This window comes from Linepithema humile, chromosome 6, assembly GCF_040581485.1.
Source record: "Linepithema humile isolate Giens D197 chromosome 6, Lhum_UNIL_v1.0, whole genome shotgun sequence".
NCBI classification, from domain to species: Eukaryota; Metazoa; Arthropoda; class Insecta; order Hymenoptera; family Formicidae; genus Linepithema; species Linepithema humile.
The window spans coordinates 13,345,236-13,365,461 of NC_090133.1; the positions used below are offsets into that span (position 1 = coordinate 13,345,236).

Sequence of the window (20,226 nt, forward strand, 5' to 3'; positions counted from 1 at the left end):
CAGAATATCAGCAGAAATGTTACAAAACCTGCTGACATAATTTGACAGTAGATCAGTAGCAGAAACCGAGCAGGATTTACTCGGAATTATTACAGCAGGATTGGCAGCACAAACCGAGCAGGACCTGCGCAACGCAGTGTGATGTCAGATTGACGGCAGAAATCGAGCAGAATCTGTGCAACGCAGTTTGATGTCAGATTGGCGGCAGAAATCGAGCAAAATTTGCGCAATGCAATTTGATGTTTGCCGCTATGCGGCGTGTTTCTTCATATATACCATAAACTCGTACTCAAGATTCTACAGTGCATATAAAGTGTGACGAATGGCTTAATTAAGCTTATCAGTTTAATACAATAATCTGATGCAATTTTCATAGGAAATTCAGAATATTAAACTGATTTTTGAAACTGAAAATCCGCCGCAAGTTGATTCGATATTGCAGTGATTTGGCCTAATAAATTTATTAAAACATAAGTATTTTTTTGTCCCAATGAAGCAAATATATATTACATACTTTGCATATCTCGTTCACTACTTTTAATAAGTGAAACGAGAAATGTAAAATTGTAATGAAGCATTTAAATGCCGCTATTCCATTTAAATTGTGACGGCAGGTTCTGCTCGATTTCTGCCGATAATCTGATATCAAATTACACTGCACAGATCCTGTTCGTTTTCTGCCGCCAATCTGCTGTCAACCTCCCATACAGCACAAAACATTGCATTTACATTGCAGCAATGTTACAATCTTGCAAGTTGCAATGTAATATTGTTGAGAGATTATTGGAACATTGAATTGTAATATTTCATGAGAATGTGACAGCAACATTGCAAGAACATTACAAGAGTAATATTCGGTAATCGCTACCCAGGAATAAATACAGGTCGAAGAAACGTCTATTAGATGTCTATTAGATCTAGTCTAATAGACATCTAATAGACGTTTCTTCGACCTGTATTTCTCCCTGAGTAGTTCGTTCGTTTACCACTATGCGACGCGCGTTGCAAACTCTATCTCGTATTTAAGTTTTAGTCATGATAATATAAAACTTCCAAAGAGTGGCTAATAAGATTAAAGACATAGTAACTATTTTTATCAGTTAAATTTTTCTGATACGATCCTAACACAGGGAATTCAGATATTGAACTGATTGTTCAGAAATCGGACAGATAAATGTCTGAATAAATAAAAATATATGCAACATTATTCTAAGATTGCAATAACAATGCATTATTGCAAATTTATTACATTGCAATATTACTGTAATATTTCGTTACAATCTTCTTAAAGACGGACATTTTAACGTTGCTGCAATCCCACAGCAATGATGCAACAACATTTTGCAGTGAATTTGCAATATTGCCAGGGTTGGGAAAGTTATTTTGTAAAAGTATCTAGTTAAAGTTACAGTTCTTTTCACTGAAAAAACAACTAGTTACAGTTACCGACTTTGAAAAGTAACACGTTAAGGCCATCACACACAAAATGACATAATTGCATATGCATAGCATAAGACCGCCTCGACCAATGAGAATGCTATGTAAATCAATATGGCGCCTTTATGCTAGATGTTCATTGGTCGAGTCGGTCTTATGCTATGCATATGCAGTTATGTCATTTTGTGTGTGATGGCCTTTACAGTTATAGTTACTCAAAAAGTAACGAGTCGTTACTTTTTAGTTACTTTTTTGCAATAAATGTGCACTACTATTTTAAATATAAGAATCTTACATTTCAAGATTTATTAACTTATTATATACTACATAGGTACTTAATTTTGTGTTATATTATTTTATATGTAATAAATCACAATTGTTTTAAACTTAAAATAAAAATACATTTAAAATATTAAATTAATTAATAATTTAAAATAAATTATTATACATTTAGAATAAAAATTATAGGATTCAGATTTTTCAGTTTAAAAATTCACGAATTTCACACAAACAGTCGTAATTTTCCAAAAAATCGTAGACAAATGTTTCAGTTCTTCTTAAAGTCTCAACTTTATGCTTATATGATAATCATCCTCAAAGATAATTTATTACTGAGTGGCAGTGCATTCTGTAAATGAGAATTTGTTTATTTCTGTTGAATTTCATAATTAATATCTATACGTTTATCAGTCTATTTATTTAACAAATATTGAATCTACACTTAATATAACAAATTCCATGACAATTTTGTTCCTTTCCTTATGCATATGTTTATGCGACTATGCAAGTTTGTCTGGATAGGCCCTAATTCTTACAATTGATACAACCGTATATAGAATATTAAATTAACTGTTAAATTAGTTATTAGTTACCATAAATGTGTAACTAAGTTAAGTTACAGTTATAGATGAAGAAAAAGGAACGAAGTTAAGTTATAGTTACCGAAAAAAAAAACTGTAACTGTAACTTCGTTACAAGTAACGAGTTACTTCCCAACCCTGAATATTGCAACATTGCGATGAAAGATTGATGCAATGTGTATGCAATCTTTGGGCTTGTTCGTTTTAGCTGCACTGGGGCAGCTTTGGGTCTGCTCTAAACAAGATAATACAGAACAAACTATTTATCTGTCCTGTATTATCCTGTGTAGAGCAGACCCAGAGCAGCCCCAGTGTAGCTAAAACGAACAAGCCCTTTGTGTGCTGTATGGGCTATGTCGACAGGTTCTGCCGGCAGAACACGAGCTTAATGCGGACACAGATGGCACCGTATCTGCTGCCAAGTTCTGAGCGAATTTGCTAGCAAATTGCCGGCAGGCTGCTAACATTTTGTTGACTGGGTGGTTGCAGCAATTCGATTGCCGTGATAAATTGCCGCAACCTTATGATACTACATAATTTTTTGAAGTAATTTGGTTGCAGTGATTGCACAAGATTTAGATCCAGTTCAAATTCTAGCAACTAGTTACATGCAATTGTAGTAATATTTTTGTTTTCATGTATGTTATATCCTTACCTGAGGAAGTTAGAGTTAGGTGGACGGCGTGCTAAGTATAATGCGTAAATGCCGGTCAGGTACAGAGAAGGTGACCATGTTGAACAATTTTGTTTCGGCTCGAAACAGATCAACAACCGTAAAGGCTATTACTATTCTGTTTCTAGGCCAATCGCCCAAGGTTTCCTTTTTGGTCAAGAGATCTAACTCCTTTTACCAAGGGCAAAACCGCGTGCGATTTTCAAAGAAATGGAACGCGAGGTCTTATTAATGAAATATAAACTCGGTTAAGTTAAAATATAAATAATTCGCAATAAATAGGTTGGGATGGAGAGCCAAAGCAAGGTGTTGATAGCTTATTTTTTTAAAGTCTTGTTAATGATCCAGATTTAATTACAAGTAAACGTTTCGGTCATGTTATGACCACCTTCAGTACAAAAGTCCATATAATTTAATTTTGTGTCCAATACTAAAATAAAAAAACAACTAATAAACTAACGCCACGCACTTTTTAAGTCATTACATGAGTTGTTTAAATTGATAAAAAGAATGCAAATTACCTTAGAGATTGTGATTTAATGAAATCTATTAACAACTTATCCTTATGTCTTTCTAAAGAAGGCATGCAAAATCTGTTACCCAGTTGTAATAAGAGTTTTACTTCTTTAGAAATGTTAATATTAGTGCGAAAAAATATAAATATTTAATTCTAGATTAATGTTAATAAGAAATATATAGGTTTCCTTTTTATAATATTTGAAACTGATTAAAAATACAAATAAAAATATTTTGGTTAGGTTAGATTTGGTTAAAATCAAGTGAAGTATTGATAATAAACTTAGAATTCAATTCGTTGTTAGTGTTCGGTAGATTACGCGCACGTAAATGTTTAAACGCGTTTTTCTCGCTTATTCTTGAGAGTTGTGTCGTATAACTTTATCATGGATTAGGGAGGGGGAGGGGGAAGAGTGCTACTACACAATTTATAAAATATATAATACATTTATAAAATTGGACAAAATCGGAAACTCAGATGTCTGGAGTTCCCCTTGTGAATGTATTTTTATTTAAAACATTTCTGTACAATAATCATTAATTTCGGAAACAAATCTCTAGTTAATATTTGATAAACTTGCACACCTGCTCTTTCTTGACAAGATAATACCGTGAATAATACCCACTAAAATGTGCTTACATTAGAGCAAAAAAGCAAATATACAAGGATATGAGTTTGTTTATTTTGTTGGAGTAAATATGGAGATTAAAACAGATAAATTTAAGGTCTCAATCTCAAAAGTAGCTCTTTAACATTGTTTAATTATATTAATTAATCACATATCAAAATTGAAATTGACTACACGTGCACACATAAACAGAAGAGTATAATTATTTATGAATTTTTATAATCAACATATACCTCAATTATTAACGATATTGTGGACAATGCTGTTTTATTATAGATTTTGAAATCTCTGTATGACCTGGAATTAGAAAAAGAACAATATATTTCGTAGTTTTTCATGATATTCGATAATAGAAGTATCTGTTATATATTTTTTTATTTAAAAAAAAGTAATATTTTTTATACTAATTTTAACAAAACAAATATTACCTAATTGTAATTCTATGTACAAAGCCAACATTATCACTTGTATAGGTATATCACAATCCGGTTCCTTTGACATCCATATCTGAAATTTAAAAACATATATACAGGGTGATTCAAAATAACCTGATGTCCTTGCAATGCCATATTCTTGAGCAAATTCTGAGACGATTTTTCCTTTTACAAAATTTTGTCTGAAGCTTAGTTTTCGAGTTCTAATTGAAAATAGTTTGCTACTTACGAGTCCGATACAATGGACAGGTAGGGACGGTGCAATGCGTCATGAAACGATAGTAAACACTTGATAGTCTCATTATACGTTGCGTGTCCCTGTTTGCCCGTTGTACCGAACTCGTACATAAGATCTCGCCGGTCGATACGGAGCAATCGATATAAGATACGATGTTTTTTAAAAAAAATAAATAAAATAAAATAAAATAAAATTTACATTTTTATTAAAAAATTAAATTATTTTTTATTAATTTTAACTTATTTATTTTTATTAATTAGTAATTATTTATTAATATTATTTATTAATATTAATTATTTATTATATTTATCCAGAGATCTCCGGATCTTACTCCACCTTTTCTGTGGAATACTGTAAAACAGTGAATAGTGAATAATGAATAATCACGAGAAACGCGCTCGATCAATCGTTATACAATACACGGAATTCTTTGATGTGTGACGTCCCTGAGCGCGCGAAAATTCAACACATCTATTGGTGAACTTTAACCTGTTATAACTCGAAAACTAGGACTCCCACGACATTTTGCAAGAGGAACTTTCGTCTCAGAATAACATCAGGAATCTACCCTCAAGAGGTTTGACGGTAGGTCTGGGACACCCTGTATATCCCACAAATAAAATGCAATTTTTTTAAGTACAAAATCAACAAAAACTATTTTACTAATCAATGTATAGGGTGATTGGAGGAAGGGAAGGGACAGTGTTTTGGAAGATGATAGTATCAGTCAACACAAGTAAAAAAAGTGAGTGAGTCCCAATTGTGCACAGAATAAATCGGATACAATATGAAACGGACACACGGTGGTTGGAATTGGACATAATAGGAAACGGACACACGGTAGTTACAATCGAACACATCTCGTGCCCACGCGTAAAAAAATAGTTCAGATACAAAACTAATCTACAATACAAATCTATAATTACACGGTTCTGCACGGGTTTGCCACTTTCCGTCCGTTTCTTATTGTGTCCGATTGGCACGATGTCCGATTCATTCAACCTGCTGTGTCCGATTTATTTTGTGCGCAACTGGGACCTTTCCCCAAAAAATTTATATAAATGTGTCTAAATTTCTGTGGTTATAGAGATATGGGGGGCTATTTGAATTTACAAATTGAAAACTATTGTAAATAACAATAAGATAAACAGATATGCTGAACATTAAATGAAAGTTGAGTTAGTACTATTGAGCTAATGATAACTATTCGTCAGAAAAAAAAAATAGTAAAAGACTTTATGATTTTATTTCGAGAATACGCTATTCTGCTTTTAATAGTACCCTTTTGTTAATATCTTCTGACAAACAAATTCTTTGAAAAATATATACGTTATGAATAAAAGTTGAAATATTATACTATTACAATAGTGTTCTTGGAACAATAACGTGCGTGCAATAATTATTTTTAAAAAATGTAATAATTCAAGTATATTAAATTAAGATCCTCAAAAAATAAAAACAATTGTGCTTTAATTATGTTTTATATATTATTATGATATAATTTTATGTTATATTTATATTTTTCTAAGTAATAGTAATCTTGATAAATATACTCACTTGCTTCAAGGTTTCTCCAGATTTGTCTAGTTCACCTCGTATGGCAAAAGCCACGGCCAAGTTATAACGTACTACAGCTATGCCTGTAGAAACTGTTGTAGGATACCATGCTACAAGTAAAAGTGTAACAGAAAATATAGTTTCAACAAGAAAAAAATAAACGCAAATCTCTTTCCGTGATTTTGATGGACTTCGAATATATTGTAAAATAGCTACAAACAAAAAATATATATTGTTTTATACGGTCTCGTATTTTGAAGATTGAAATCATTCTTACAAGTTAATACGATATATTTTATTTTGAGAAAATACCGTCACAATTGTAAGATATATGTATAAAAAATGTTTTAGATAAAAGTTTTATAATATTTAATGCTTTTTATATATATTCGTATATATAGATTCTTCAAATAGATCATATTTTTTAATTACCACTTTTCATTGTCATCACATTGTTGTTGAATTATCGATAAATATGTTTTTAAAATTTTTAAATTCTACATTTTTTCATGATTTCTTCAAAAAAATTCCTAAAAATCACTTATAATACGACGTTTCAAAGCAGAATACTTCCTTAATAAACGAGCGCCATCTAAAACCTTTTGGTGATTATTCAAAGTTGTGACCTGGACCTATGTCAAGGTCAAGATTATTGGAGCTGCTACCCCTATAATGCATAATTATCTATATATCGAAAATTATTATCTATCGATAATATTGGAATAAAATTAACATCGTCAAATGCGTTATTCTTAATTTATCATATATCTACGTACTTGTATATATTTATCTTACAATTAGTTATTACTTTATAATCAAAGATATGCAGAAAAGATGCAAAACAAATGCTTGTCAAATTGTGCAATATAAGTGCAACAGAAACACGATGGAGCGCGACGTATGTACAGTATGGCATTTACGATTTGTTTTCCAAAAATGCAATTTTGAAAAACATTAATATTAATATATTAATATCAGCACAAAAAATTATTCACTTTATGTTCTTATAAAAGTTTTAAACTTTGTAAAAATAATAACAATAGGTAAAGATATATTAACAACATGACATTTGGAGAATCTAATGCATGATTATAAAAAGCATTATAATGTAAAAAATAATTATAATAAATATTATAAAACTTTTATCAAAAACATTTTTTTATATATCTTATAATTTTAATCTCCCTTTTCTTTCTACCTTGACGGCAGGTGTGCATCACACGAAAAACCTCGAGGTGCATGATCTGATGTCTCATGGTTAGAATTAGTGTGAGACATCACTTAACCGACTGAAAATTGGTCTGATGCTTCACGAGCTAAACCAAACCAACGAGACAAAACCTTGACCAGTAATGCAAGATCGAGCATCCTGCATCAAGCACCACATGAGGGGAAGAGCCCCCACCATGGCGGCACCACACAAGCGAGCATCGCTGACGTCACGCGTCCGTGTGCGCTCGCCGTTCCAACAGCGTACGACTCATACGCTATTGGAACGGTGAGCGCACACGGACGCGTGACGTCAACGATGCTCGCTTGTGTGGTGCCGCCATGGTGGGGGCTCTTCCCCTCATGTGGTGCTTGATGCAGGATACTCGATCTTGCATCACTGACCTTGACCATACGAAGCCCACTGATCGCTCTAAAGGTGGGCGCTCATGTGATCGCACAATCGCAAGCAGGATTATCCCCTCACAGGAGTGCTACTGGACATGACCCACAAAGAGGAGTTTCCTAAGCCAAGGTGTGAGCATGTTGAGGGCTGCGTGGCGCAAGGAGTGTTGTATCTTGAGTAATCTCCAGGAGTAAAAAAAACCAAGCCCCGAGCACTTGCGGCTCTGTCCGAGTGATATCGCGGTGACTCGTGGAACAAAAATGAACACCACTAACAAAACATCAAATAAGGCGGGGCTGAATAAAACTCAATCACAGACCAAAAAGATCCGGATAAGATACAGCTGTAAAGCGCCGCTTTAAAAACAAATGCTGATGGAGGAAAGAACAGCTGATAAACCTAACTCCAAACTTAAGCGTCATTTCTTTTAGCATTCCTGGAGCGGGGAAGCAAGGAACTGCTAGGACCAAAAAGCACTTCGGATCAGATCTCAGCACACCCAGCCTCTCGAGTAAACAATTAGGCAAAAAGCTAAGAGTTGCCCTGAAGCAACCCAAAATCTTATGTTTGTCCATGCAATTTCTGATGTCATCAGAATGGCCATAATGCCTACCTTGATAGAAAATTGGACAACACTCTTGTAAAAGAGAAACCTTATGAGGCGCATCCTCATCTCAGGGAAGGATGCAAAAGTCCTTACTTTCAAGGGCACCTCAGAGAAGGACGGAGTAGTTATTATTAACTGCTTCGACAAGTACTCCTACGAATGACTCAAAATCAGACGCAGGAAACGACAATTGTCGAAGATATCCGACTGCGTATGCCAGAATTTGATAAACTGTCCGAATGTCATCGAGTCATAGTGCACATAGATGAGCCAAAGCCGTCTGCAGAGGAAGCAATCAAACTATTTGCCAGGCAAAATAAAAGTTTATCCGCTGACGGTTGCAGTGAAAACAGAACCAAGAGTACACACTTTTCTGTCCTCATTAGTGACAAAACTTTGAGGATTCTTAAAGCCTTCAACTTTAGGCCTAACAGGAATGGCCATGTAGTGACCAAGCATTTCAGACGTATCAGTCTGACCGCATTTCTTTTAAAGACCTTGGAGAGGCTAGTTAAAAGATTTATAAAAATAAGGCCACTATCCGGGCGCTCAATGGTCATCTCTCAATATACATACAAGAAAAGTAGATCAACTGATACTGCCCTACCCTACTTTGTGGGCAGGGTGGAAAAGAAGTTAGTCGTCAAAGGCTATGCCCTAGGAATGTTCCTCAACATAGAGTGTGCCTTCGATAGCACTTCTAACTTGGTTATCAAAGAAGCAATGATCAGACACAGGATTCTAGAAGCTCTTGTGGATTGAACCCAAAGCATGCTTATAGACAGAAAACTGTCGATAACGCATCGAAACATTCAGAACACTCTAGAAAATCGGCTCAAAAGGGGCTGTCTGCAAGGAGGAGTCCTCTCTCCTCTGCTCTGATGCCTGGTAGTAAATGAACTCTTAGAGAAACTGCAAACTGTAAAAGCCCTCATCTACGACTACGCGGATGGTGTAGCTATCGTAGTAAGAAATAGATTCGTACATACTCTCAGGGATTTGATGGTCGACATCCTGGTACAAACTTGGTGTGAGGCAAAAGGACTGACGATCAAGTCGAAGAACAATTTTCACCAAGAAATAAAAATTAGATCGCATAGAGCTATTAAAATTCTGGGGAAAGAAAATCACAACTGTGAAATACCTGGAAATCCTCTTAAATAATAAACTACTCTGGAAGTAGCGTCTAGAGGAGAAAAAGAAAAAAATTCACATTTCATTATAGGCATGTAAAAGAACGATGGTCAAAACTTGGAGACTTAATTTAAAATTGCTTTGGCTTTATAAGGCGGTGTTACTATTTAGACTCATGTATGCGTTAGTAGTCTGGTGGACCAAAGTGGAAAAAGTAGTATCTAAGAACCTATTAAAAAGCCTACAAGGTAGCTACCTTAGAGCTGCAATGAAGATTACACCAATTGAGGGATTGAAAATGGTTAGAAATAACCTTCAGCTTTCTACTTCTTGATTTTGCCTTTATAGCCAAAACTACGGCATACAGGCTAAAATGTCCAGAAGCATAGGAAAAGCATTCTAATGGGAAGATTAGCCACGGTCTTTCAAGCCGAAGTGCTGACCATCTTAAAGTGTGCCAAAATTCTTCTCTCTGAGAAAATCAAAAACAAAGTTATATGCATCTGCTCAAATAGCAGTGCAGTCATATTAGTGCTTGCAAAGCTCACTATGGAATCTGCTGTTGGAAACTGCATGCAAGCACTACAAGAATTGGAGGCAAATAAAATCCTAATCTAGGTGCCTGGACACCAAAGTATGGCAGGTAACGAAAAACCGACAGGCTGCTCCAATTGGGAACTCAAGCGGACTCACTCAGTCGAGGTCACCACAATTTTTGACAAACAAGCCAACAAAGAATATCTGAGCCGAAAGCACTTGCATAGATGAAAAACTATCAAGACTTACTGTCAATTGAAACTGTTAATGAACGTACCTGCTCATCTAGTAGAGCAAATAAATTACTAGCGATAGGCAAAAACTGAGAACCGCAATAAGCCTCTTAACAGGCCGTACGGCTCTCACGAGTACCTCTTTAAATTTGAGCTGGGAGACCAGACAAACTGCCAACTCTATGCGACCGAGAAGAAAGATAATGTGCACATTCTACCATTGCCCGGCATAGTGTGGTAGATACAGATCCATAAGCAATGCGTTTCTGACACTTGAGGATCTGACCAAAGTAAGATTAAGCAACTTTATCAGCCTCACTAAAAAAGCCGGACTGCAAGTTGGAGCTTAGCCTTAAAAATCAGCAGGGAGTTACAAAAGAGTATCACGTTTTGGATAACAACAAAGTCTGCAAAAGGATCACCTGTTTTCTCTATCCCTACCCTACCCTCTATAATTTTTATGGCATTTTCTCAGAATCAAATATATTGTGCTAGCTAAAAGTTGTTTCGACCCCTAAACATGCAAGAATGTGCACATAAAATAGATGTGTCTTTTGTTTTTAGTTACTCTACAACAGGCCTCGGAATTATTTTATCTTTTTAGCCGATTCTTGTGGTATACGCCTCCTTTCCTCTCTTCACCGCGCGCGCGGCAGCCGCTAGGGCCAGCGCCGTCGAGCGTTAGGAGTGGCGCTATCCGATAAATGTTGGGTTCTTCTCCCTTGATCATTAAAAGTTAAAAAAATTTATTAAAAATATTTTTTTTATTTTTAAATTTATTATGTGAAAATATTTCAATAGATTTCCACGTCACCCATGAGGTATTATTGCTATTGAGGAAAAAAATATTTTTAATAAATTTTTTTTAACATTAATCGGATAGCGCCGCTCCTAACGCTCGGCGGCGCTGGCCCTAGCGGCTGCTGCGCGCGCGGTGAAGAGAGGAAAGGAGGCGTATAGAGAATCGGCTGAAAAGATGAAATAATTCCGAGGCCTGCTCTACACAACATACTCCAAGCCTATAAAAATCTGAAGAAAATACTTGTGAGCATTTCCTTTAAGATATGATTAAATTATTAGGAAATGATTTAAAAAATAGTATAACAAAGAATAAAATAATTACTAATAAAAGAAACCAAAAAATTTGTTGACAATTTTTCTATTAAAAAATAATTTTAAGAATTTAAGTATTAATCATATTGTTTTTTTTCTTTTAAGTTTAAATAATCCTCAAATAGATTGTCCTATAGATTGAATTCTTAAAATAGTAGCAATCAAAATGCAAATAAAAGATGTAACATCTTACGTAAAAGAATAAAATTGAATCTAAATAAAGAAAAATTAAATTAAATTAATTCAAATATAAAAAACCTATTATCAGATTATACCTAAATATTTTTTAAAACCTAATATATTTATATTTATAGAATAATTTATAAATAAAATTAAAAATATGTAAAAGATAAAATATGTGTGAGTACAGAGTGTCCCTAAAGAGAGAGGTGGGATCAAATTCATACAGTATATTAATGGTGTCCAATAGGAAATGCTTAAAGGTTTGTATAAACTTATGTCTGAAAATGCTTTATTAAAAAATTATAAAAATTCAAAGATTAACAAGCAGAATTATTCTCATAACTCATTAGACAGAATTGCTGCCTCAAAAACAAATAATTTTTAGTTACTATTTACATGTCTTGATCTATGCGACAGATCCTGTGTCACGCATTCTTCTTTCTGCAAGAATGCAGGCTTCTATTCATTGAACTAATGATTGCCAAACTCTTTCGAATATTTCTGTCGTGTTAAAAACTATGATAAATGCATTCTAAATACATTCCCAAAGCTCCGTTATTTCTATTAATTTATCATAAATCAGCTGTGGCCCCATAAAAAAATCTAGTGGCGTTAAATCTAATGACCTGCAGGTCAAATGATTGACTGCGACCGATCCAATGCTTAGGGAATTGATAATTAAAAAATTCACGCATATTCTTTCTAAAATGCGACGAAGCACCGTGTAAAAATATTTAAAATGCATTTCCAATGGGATAACTTCTAAGACGAGAAGATTATTTTCCAAAAATTCTAAATTCACCTATCAGTCTACTTGACATTCTGTACGGTTCTATTAATTGTTCGCCAATGATTCCTGCCCACACATTTGTTGAAAATTGGTACAAAGTTCGTGTAGTATGTGGATTTTCATCTTTGTGATCATATGACTATTATGAAAATTAAATACTCCATGTCATGTCTCATCAGTAAATAATATCGTGCAAAAGAATTGCAGATTTATTAATCATTTTTGTAGTATCCATTGACAAAAAGCAATTCAATTTGATTCGTGATATGGCTGTAATTCTTGAACTTTTTGAAGATAAAATGGAAGTAATCCATTTCTTTTTAATGCTCTCCATGTTTATTTTAAAATGATCAAAAATGGCAACTACCCGTCGAACACTAATAGTCGGATCATCTACAATTTTACAATTTGTAAAATTTTTTTCTTGTTTACTTTGATAATTTGATTTCTTCAACGTGATGGTTTCCCTTGAAAGTTTCAAACTCTGTCAATCTCTGATTGATATTTTCAAAGATAATTCGATTTCTGTCACAGAACTTAAATGTCACACACAAATCAAAATATGTAAACAATAACTGAAAGTTATTTGTTTTTGAGTCAGCGATTTCGTCTGATGTGTTATAGAGAACAATTCTACTCGTGAATATTTGAACACGCTTATAACTTTTTAATAAAACATTCTTGGACATACGTTTATTTCAATTTTTTCATCTACTGTATCTTATTAACACACTGTATGAATTTGGTTCCAACTTTTAGATATACCTTGTATAATTAATCATAAAATTTGAAATTTTTATAAAAATTTAATAATTTATAGTAATTTGATAATTTTGTTCTTTCTATCAGAGATTCTATCTATCAAAACTATCAGAAATAAAATAGAAAAATAGAGATAAAATAGTAAAATAGAAAAAATATTTTTTATATTGTAAAATTTGATAATCTCTGATAGTTTTGTATTAAATATAGTAAAGAACAAAATAATTAAATTACTATAAATTACTTAAAATACTAAAAATTATTTAAAAACAGAAAAATATTTTTTATTTAAAAAAAATTAATTTTTTAATAAATAAGGTAAATATACATTTTAAGTCACACCTCACCGATCTTATCGCTATTTAGATATGTTGTAGAAGAGGTTGTTTTGAGGTAATTCTCCGCAAAAATCAAATGAGGGACCAAGATCTATAGGGAGAAGGTTACCTCAGTAAAACCGGTTGTTGGCGAGGGAAGATGAAGGAAGGGGGGAGCATGATGATCTCATCTGCGAACAGTAGCTAAGGTCTGTTCTTTATAGCTGAATTGGCTACACTAGTTCAGAATTTATCTTTTTCCCTCCATATTGGAAGGAGAAAGATAAACTCTGAACTAGTGCAACCAGTTCAGCTATAAAGAACAGACCTATAGCTTCTGTTTGCCGATGAGATCATCATTGCTCCTCTTGCCGCTCGTCCCTTTTTGCGAATGAGGTAACCTTCTCTCTATAGATCTTGATGAGGGACGGCATTGGTTTAAGAAATATTACAAATTAAAGTTTCACAATTTTAATGCTTTTTTCGGTATTATAAACTGATATTACGAACAATGAAGTAAATAATCTGTTATTATTTGATTAAAAGAATTTGTTTACAACTTTTACGCATGGGCGTGGGAGGGGCAGAGCCCTCTGCACCTACATCTCAAAAAATTCTAACTCTAATCTAACCCAAACCTAATTCTAATCAGTTAATTGAAATTGTGGAGAGTAAAATTACACCACATTTTCGTTGTGTCCGCGTTGTCCAACTTCACAGTGTGACACATAAAAAACACAAGCCCCTTACGCACTGTCAACTTAGTCGCCAGCGATTTGGGGTGCGTTCGGGAAGACGCTATTAGCGCTATTTAGCGCTATCGATTGTTCGTGGAGCTAACTGGTAGTACTACCAAACGCAATTATGACGTCATTAATGGTAGTGTGTTACGTCATAACTGCGCGCTATCAACGCTATTCCTTCCGAGGTAGTGTGTTGGTAGCGTTAGCGTTTGCGAGACTGACGAATAGATGCATCATCACTGTCAGACGATGAATCTATTAATTCTTGCATTATAAGTGCTACTGCTGTTAATATTGCTTTTTTACAATCTTGTTCCATTTTTATTAGCAGACACACGCTACCACGCTATGCTATTGCTGTTCACGGAGCTCGCATTTACTAGCGCTATCTTGGCTCCATGAATGGAGCTAGCTAGTAGCGTTAGCGTTGATAGCGCGGTAGCGAGCTCCCCGAACGCACCCTTGGTCGCCAAGAGACTAGAAACAAAGGCTAGTTGCGACCAGCGGTAACTACGTGCGTAAGCGCTTATAAATTCTAATATACTCAGTGATCGCCGACGACCAAGTCGCCGTGCGACTCAGTCAACAGTGCGTAAGGAACCTTACGCTCACGATTTAAATCGACAACTGCTTCACATCATGGACATTTAATGTGTCCGTAAATAACTTTTTGATCAACGAGAAAAGCTAATAACTTATTGCTATCCTCAACAAGACTTAGAAATTCGTGTAGTCGCATGCTGAAAGCTATTAATAAACTGCGATAAATAGGTAAAACTGAACTGTTGACAAAATATCTAGGACCATGTAATTATCCTTTAAAAAATATAAACAAAAACTTTACATATCTTACTTTGTACACAAACTACGACATATATATACTATATAAACTTCACTGTTCGTAATATCAATTTATAACATCAAAAGAGCATTAAAATTGTGAAACTTTAATTTGTTATATCTCCTAAACTAATGCCGTCCTCCACTTGATTTTTGCGGGGAATTACTCATTGTCAGAACAACTTCCCCTACAACATATCTAAATGGCGACAAAATCGGTGAGGTGTGACCTAAAATTTACGCATATTTATGTTTAAATAAATTTTCTTGAAGACAAAGAATTATATTTTTTTTAAATATTTTTAATTAATTTTTTTATGAGAAATTATGAAAAAATTTCCTATTTAATTGTTAAAATAATAATATTATTTTTTAAACATACTTTTTATAGGTTTCGTCATAATTTCTTCCATTTTTTCTTTATCCTTTTCTTGAACTTCTGACATAAACATAAATGTATTTAAATCTTGAAGATTTTCTAGCTTAAGATGTTCGAGAGCTTCACTGATTTTATCCATAAAGATCAAACTTTCAGCAGCATATAAATTGCCTAACATTTTATATGCTCCAGGTAATTTCTTAAAGCTTAGTAGGATTTTTGCATATTCGAAAGCAAGTACATAATCTCCGAGACATAATGACACGTACGCGCAAGCGGCCAAAACACTAATTTTCAAATTAAAAGATTCAAGCATAGTAACTTGAGAAGTTAACGTTGTATGCTGGACACCTAAAATAATTATATAAAATGAAATAATTGTATAAGGCATAAATTAAATTATATTGCACAATAATCATATTGTAAATCTGTACCTAAACTATGATTAGATGTTAATGATAGTGACAATATCTGTGAATTCGTTGTAGTGGACACAGACATATTTGGTTCATTATTATTTGGTAATAAAAATAATGCATTCTTTAGGCATAAAGATCCAAATTCTAATGTTGGCTGTGGGATTGCATAAGACAGGCCTTCCGAATGATAACTAACATTCTTTGAGATAGATGTGGTTAGTATAATCTTCCTATGCATACCAGAACCTATAAATTTTTGCACCAAATCTTTGCGTCGCTTTGGAATATTGAAGTCGATTTCATTTGACTGAAAAAAATAGATAATAAATGTGTAATTTTATTATTACTTAACAGCATACATGTGATATAGTTATACAAATTCATTAAATAGTATGACTGTAGTGCACAGTTCACTTTTTTTTTTAATTTATGTTATCTAGAAAATATAGTTTGAAAGCAAAATTGGACATTTATTATATAAATTCTAAAATAAATTAAATGTATTTTCAATAATTCTTTACTTCCAAAAATAATACTTTTTAATTCAAATAATCTCTTACTAATTAAGAGTAATATGTTTATTTATTGTTATACAAAACAATACAGGATCGGAAGTGGAAAAGAAACCTCTTTGAAGCTAGCAGAACCAAATCGGCAGAATTAAATCGGACCAATTGGAATATTTAATACTCATTTTGTACTAATTTGTACCATAAAACATAATTTTGTACACCATGCCATTTAGAAGAAACTCGTGGTCCTGTTAACTTTATATGAAGCAAAGAAAAAAATGAAAAAATAAAAATAAAAGCGGATATAATTAGAACTGATTTTGTACTAATTTGTAACACTCAAGATAAATTAATATTTTAAACTTAATTAATATAATCATCTTCATAACAATTTATATATCTCTCTTAATTAGCTCCAAGAGTAAAGTACTCTTTTCCCTTAACAGAATCAAATGACACTATTTTTGTTCGATGCTTGGTAATTTGTACCACTAAAATATTAAGTTTGAGAATTTGTACCCTTGCCCTTTTTCTCGAAACCATCCCTAACTGTTGATGACCTCAAGAGCAAACCTACTCTTGAAGTCATCAAAAGTTAAGGGTAATTTCGAAAAGAAGGACAAGAGTATAAAATCTCAAATTTCATATTTTAATGGTACAAATTATCACACATCGAGCAAAGGTAGTGTCGTTCGATTCTGCTGAAAGAAGAGAGTACTTTGCTTTTGAGGTCATCACAGTTAGAGATGGTTTCGAGAAAAAGAGCAGGGATACAAATTCTCATTTTAGTGGTACAAATTACCAAACATCGAGCAAAAATAGTATCGTGTGATTCTGCTAAGGGAAAAGAGTACTTTACTCTTGGAGCTAGTTAAAAGAGAGAGGTGTAAATTTTTCTGAAGATGAATATATTAATTAAATTTAAAATATTAATTTATCTTGAGTAGTACAAATTAGTACAAAATCAGTCCTAATCATATCTGCTTTTATTTGTATTTTTTTCTTTTTTTTCTTGTGATCCTGCTAGCTTCATGTAAAGTTAGCAGGACCACAAGTTTCTTCTAAATGACATGGGGTACAAAATTATGTTTTATGGTACAAATTAATACAAAATAAGTATTAAATATTCCAATAGGTCCTATTTAATTCTACCGATTTGGTCCTGCTAGTTTCATATAAAAGAGGTAAAAAAGGGTTAAAATTCTCCAGATTTCCTGTTTTATAATAAAAATAAAATAAAGAATTATTTTAATTTAATAAAATAAAAAATTATTTTAATTTAACATAGAATTAAAGTCGTGCAAAGTTATTTTAAAAGCTGAAAATTTTATATTATTCAATATCTAATTTCTTTTATCCATGTAATGTATAAAATATGAAATATGTCTCAATATTCTATATGTCTCAATATTCTTCAATATGTAAAGATAATAAAGACAACCACATGGTAAAGATTTTAATATTTTAATAGAGAAAAATTTGTAAATTTTAAATATTTTATATCTAATTTATATTTAAATATAATACAAAGAAATAAATTATTTTTGGCATATATTATTTCCCAAAATTATGATATTCAGAGATGTTTAAGTTTCACGACAAATTCCTATCATTTTCTTTGGAAAATATATCATAGCGCTTTTGTACTACAAATATAAATAGAAAATTTTCTATTTACATATATATAAATTAGAAATATTACAATATAACTTACACTTTTGTGACTATAAATACAACATTCTGCCATTCTGAGCCAGAGTTTAGGATTGTTGTGCAATCTTTGTGCTGCTTCTGTGAAGCAATCAAAAGCTTTTGATGCTTGACCAGCGTGAAGGAACGATACGCCCAAACTATACATTAATTCGTAATGTTTATTGCCACCAAGTGTGTATAATGGTTGAGAAGATAAAGGATCTGTAAAAATGTAATTAAATCAATATGTTTACGACATACTAATACAGTCGATTCCGGCTAATTAAGACACATCGGGACTGTATATTTTGGTTCAATTAAGCGGCTATCTCAATTGTCCAAAGTTTAATTTTAAAATAAAAATAAAAAAGATAATTTAGCATTTCACAAAGCTACGACTTATTTATTTAAATAAATTAGTAGTAGTGGTAGTAGTGGTAGTAGTGGTAGTAGTGGTAGTAGTGGTAGTAGTGGTAGTAGTGGTAGTAGTGGTAGTAGTGGTAGTAGTGGTAGTAGTGGTAGTAGTGGTAGTAGTGGTAGTAGTGGTAGTAGTGGTAGTAGTGGTAGTAGTGGTAGTAGTGGTAGTAGTGGTAGTAGTGGTAGTAGTGGTAGTAGTGGTAGTAGTGGTAGTAGTGGTAGTAGTGGTAGTAGTGGTAGTAGTGGTAGTAGTGGTAGTAGTGGTAGTAGTGGTAGTAGTGGTAGTAGTGGTAGTAGTGGTAGTAGTGGTAGTAGTGGTAGTAGTGGTAGTAGTGGTAGTAGTGGTAGTAGTGGTAGTAGTGGTAGTAGTGGTAGTAGTGGTAGTAGTGGTAGTAGTGGTAGTAGTGGTAGTAGTGGTAGTAGTGGTAGTAGTGGTAGTAGTGGTAGTAGTGGTAGTAGTGGTAGTAGTGGTAGTAGTGGTAGTAGTGGTAGTAGTGGTAGTAGTGGTAGTAGTGGTAGTAGTGGTAGTAGTGGTAGTAGTGGTAGTAGTGGTAGTAGTGGTAGTAGTGGTAGTAGTGGTAGTAGTGGTAGTAGTGGTAGTAGTGGTAGTAGTGGTAGTAGTGGTAGTAGTGGTAGTAGTGGTAGTAGTGGTAGTAGTGGTAGTAGTGGTAGTAGTGGTAGTAGTGGTAGTAGTGGTAGTAGTGGTAGTAGTGGTAGTAGTGGTAGTAGTGGTAGTAGTGGTAGTAGTGGTAGTAGTGGTAGTAGTGGTAGTAGTGGTAGTAGTGGTAGTAGTGGTAGTAGTGGTAGTAGTGGTAGTAGTGGTAGTAGTGGTAGTAGTGGTAGTAGTGGTAGTAGTGGTAGTAGTGGTAGTAGTGGTAGTAGTGGTAGTAGTGGTAGTAGTGGTAGTAGTGGTAGTAGTGGTAGTAGTGGTAGTAGTGGTAGTAGTGGTAGTAGTGGTAGTAGTGGTAGTAGTGGTAGTAGTGGTAGTAGTGGTAGTAGTGGTAGTAGTGGTAGTAGTGGTAGTAGTGGTAGTAGTAGTATTTGTTGCAGGTAGGACTTTCAAACAAATTAAATTTTTTAAAAATTTAAAGAATGAATTTAACCAGTTGAGTGGTAATGTATCATATATGTACAAAAAAAAAGTGCCAAACGTGGTAATGTATCATATATGTACATTTCTAAATAACTCCACTAATTTTCAACAGATCTGCATAAAACTTGATATCCTAAGGTTTTTTTTGGGCTGCTAAATTTGAATCTGTTGTCAAAATTGCAAAATTCAAAATGGCGGATCCAATATGGCGACTGTTAATTGTGAAAACGACTAAAATATTAGAGTTAGGTAAAATATGTATAAGGCCTTATTTGTAGAGCTTTTTATGAGCTTCATTTTTTGTTTGACAACTTTTTTCGTACAATAAATACTTTCTGAAATAATTAACAAAAACAGTTTTATTTTTGAATCTTTGAGGGGGGGCTGGGGGACGGAGGGGGTATTTGCGCCAAAAATCCATTTGGGAATATTATTTACTAGATAAAATAAGTATTTAGGCTGAATATAAGCCAAATCGGAGATAGCTTTTCGGAAG

At 33.4% G+C, this 20,226-nt stretch overlaps 1 protein-coding gene across 2 annotated transcripts in view; it reads right to left on the minus strand.

Moving 5' to 3' along the window:
• Positions 1 to 3,933: 3,933 nt before the first annotated feature.
• Not10 (CCR4-NOT transcription complex subunit 10) overlaps positions 3,934 to 20,226 on the minus strand; it is a 41,599-nt gene continuing 25,306 nt past the window's right edge. The window contains exons 8-13 of one of the 2 annotated variants that reach the window (XM_012359660.2): positions 18,243 to 18,442; positions 16,032 to 16,323; positions 15,601 to 15,948; positions 6,345 to 6,454; positions 4,544 to 4,622; positions 3,934 to 4,412 (exon numbers count right to left, since the gene is read on the minus strand). In XM_012359660.2, coding sequence (XP_012215083.1) covers positions 4,357 to 4,412; positions 4,544 to 4,622; positions 6,345 to 6,454; positions 15,601 to 15,948; positions 16,032 to 16,323; positions 18,243 to 18,442 — 1,085 coding nt within the window. In that variant the 3' untranslated portion in view covers positions 3,934 to 4,356. The other variant, XM_067358009.1, reaches the window with a different exon arrangement.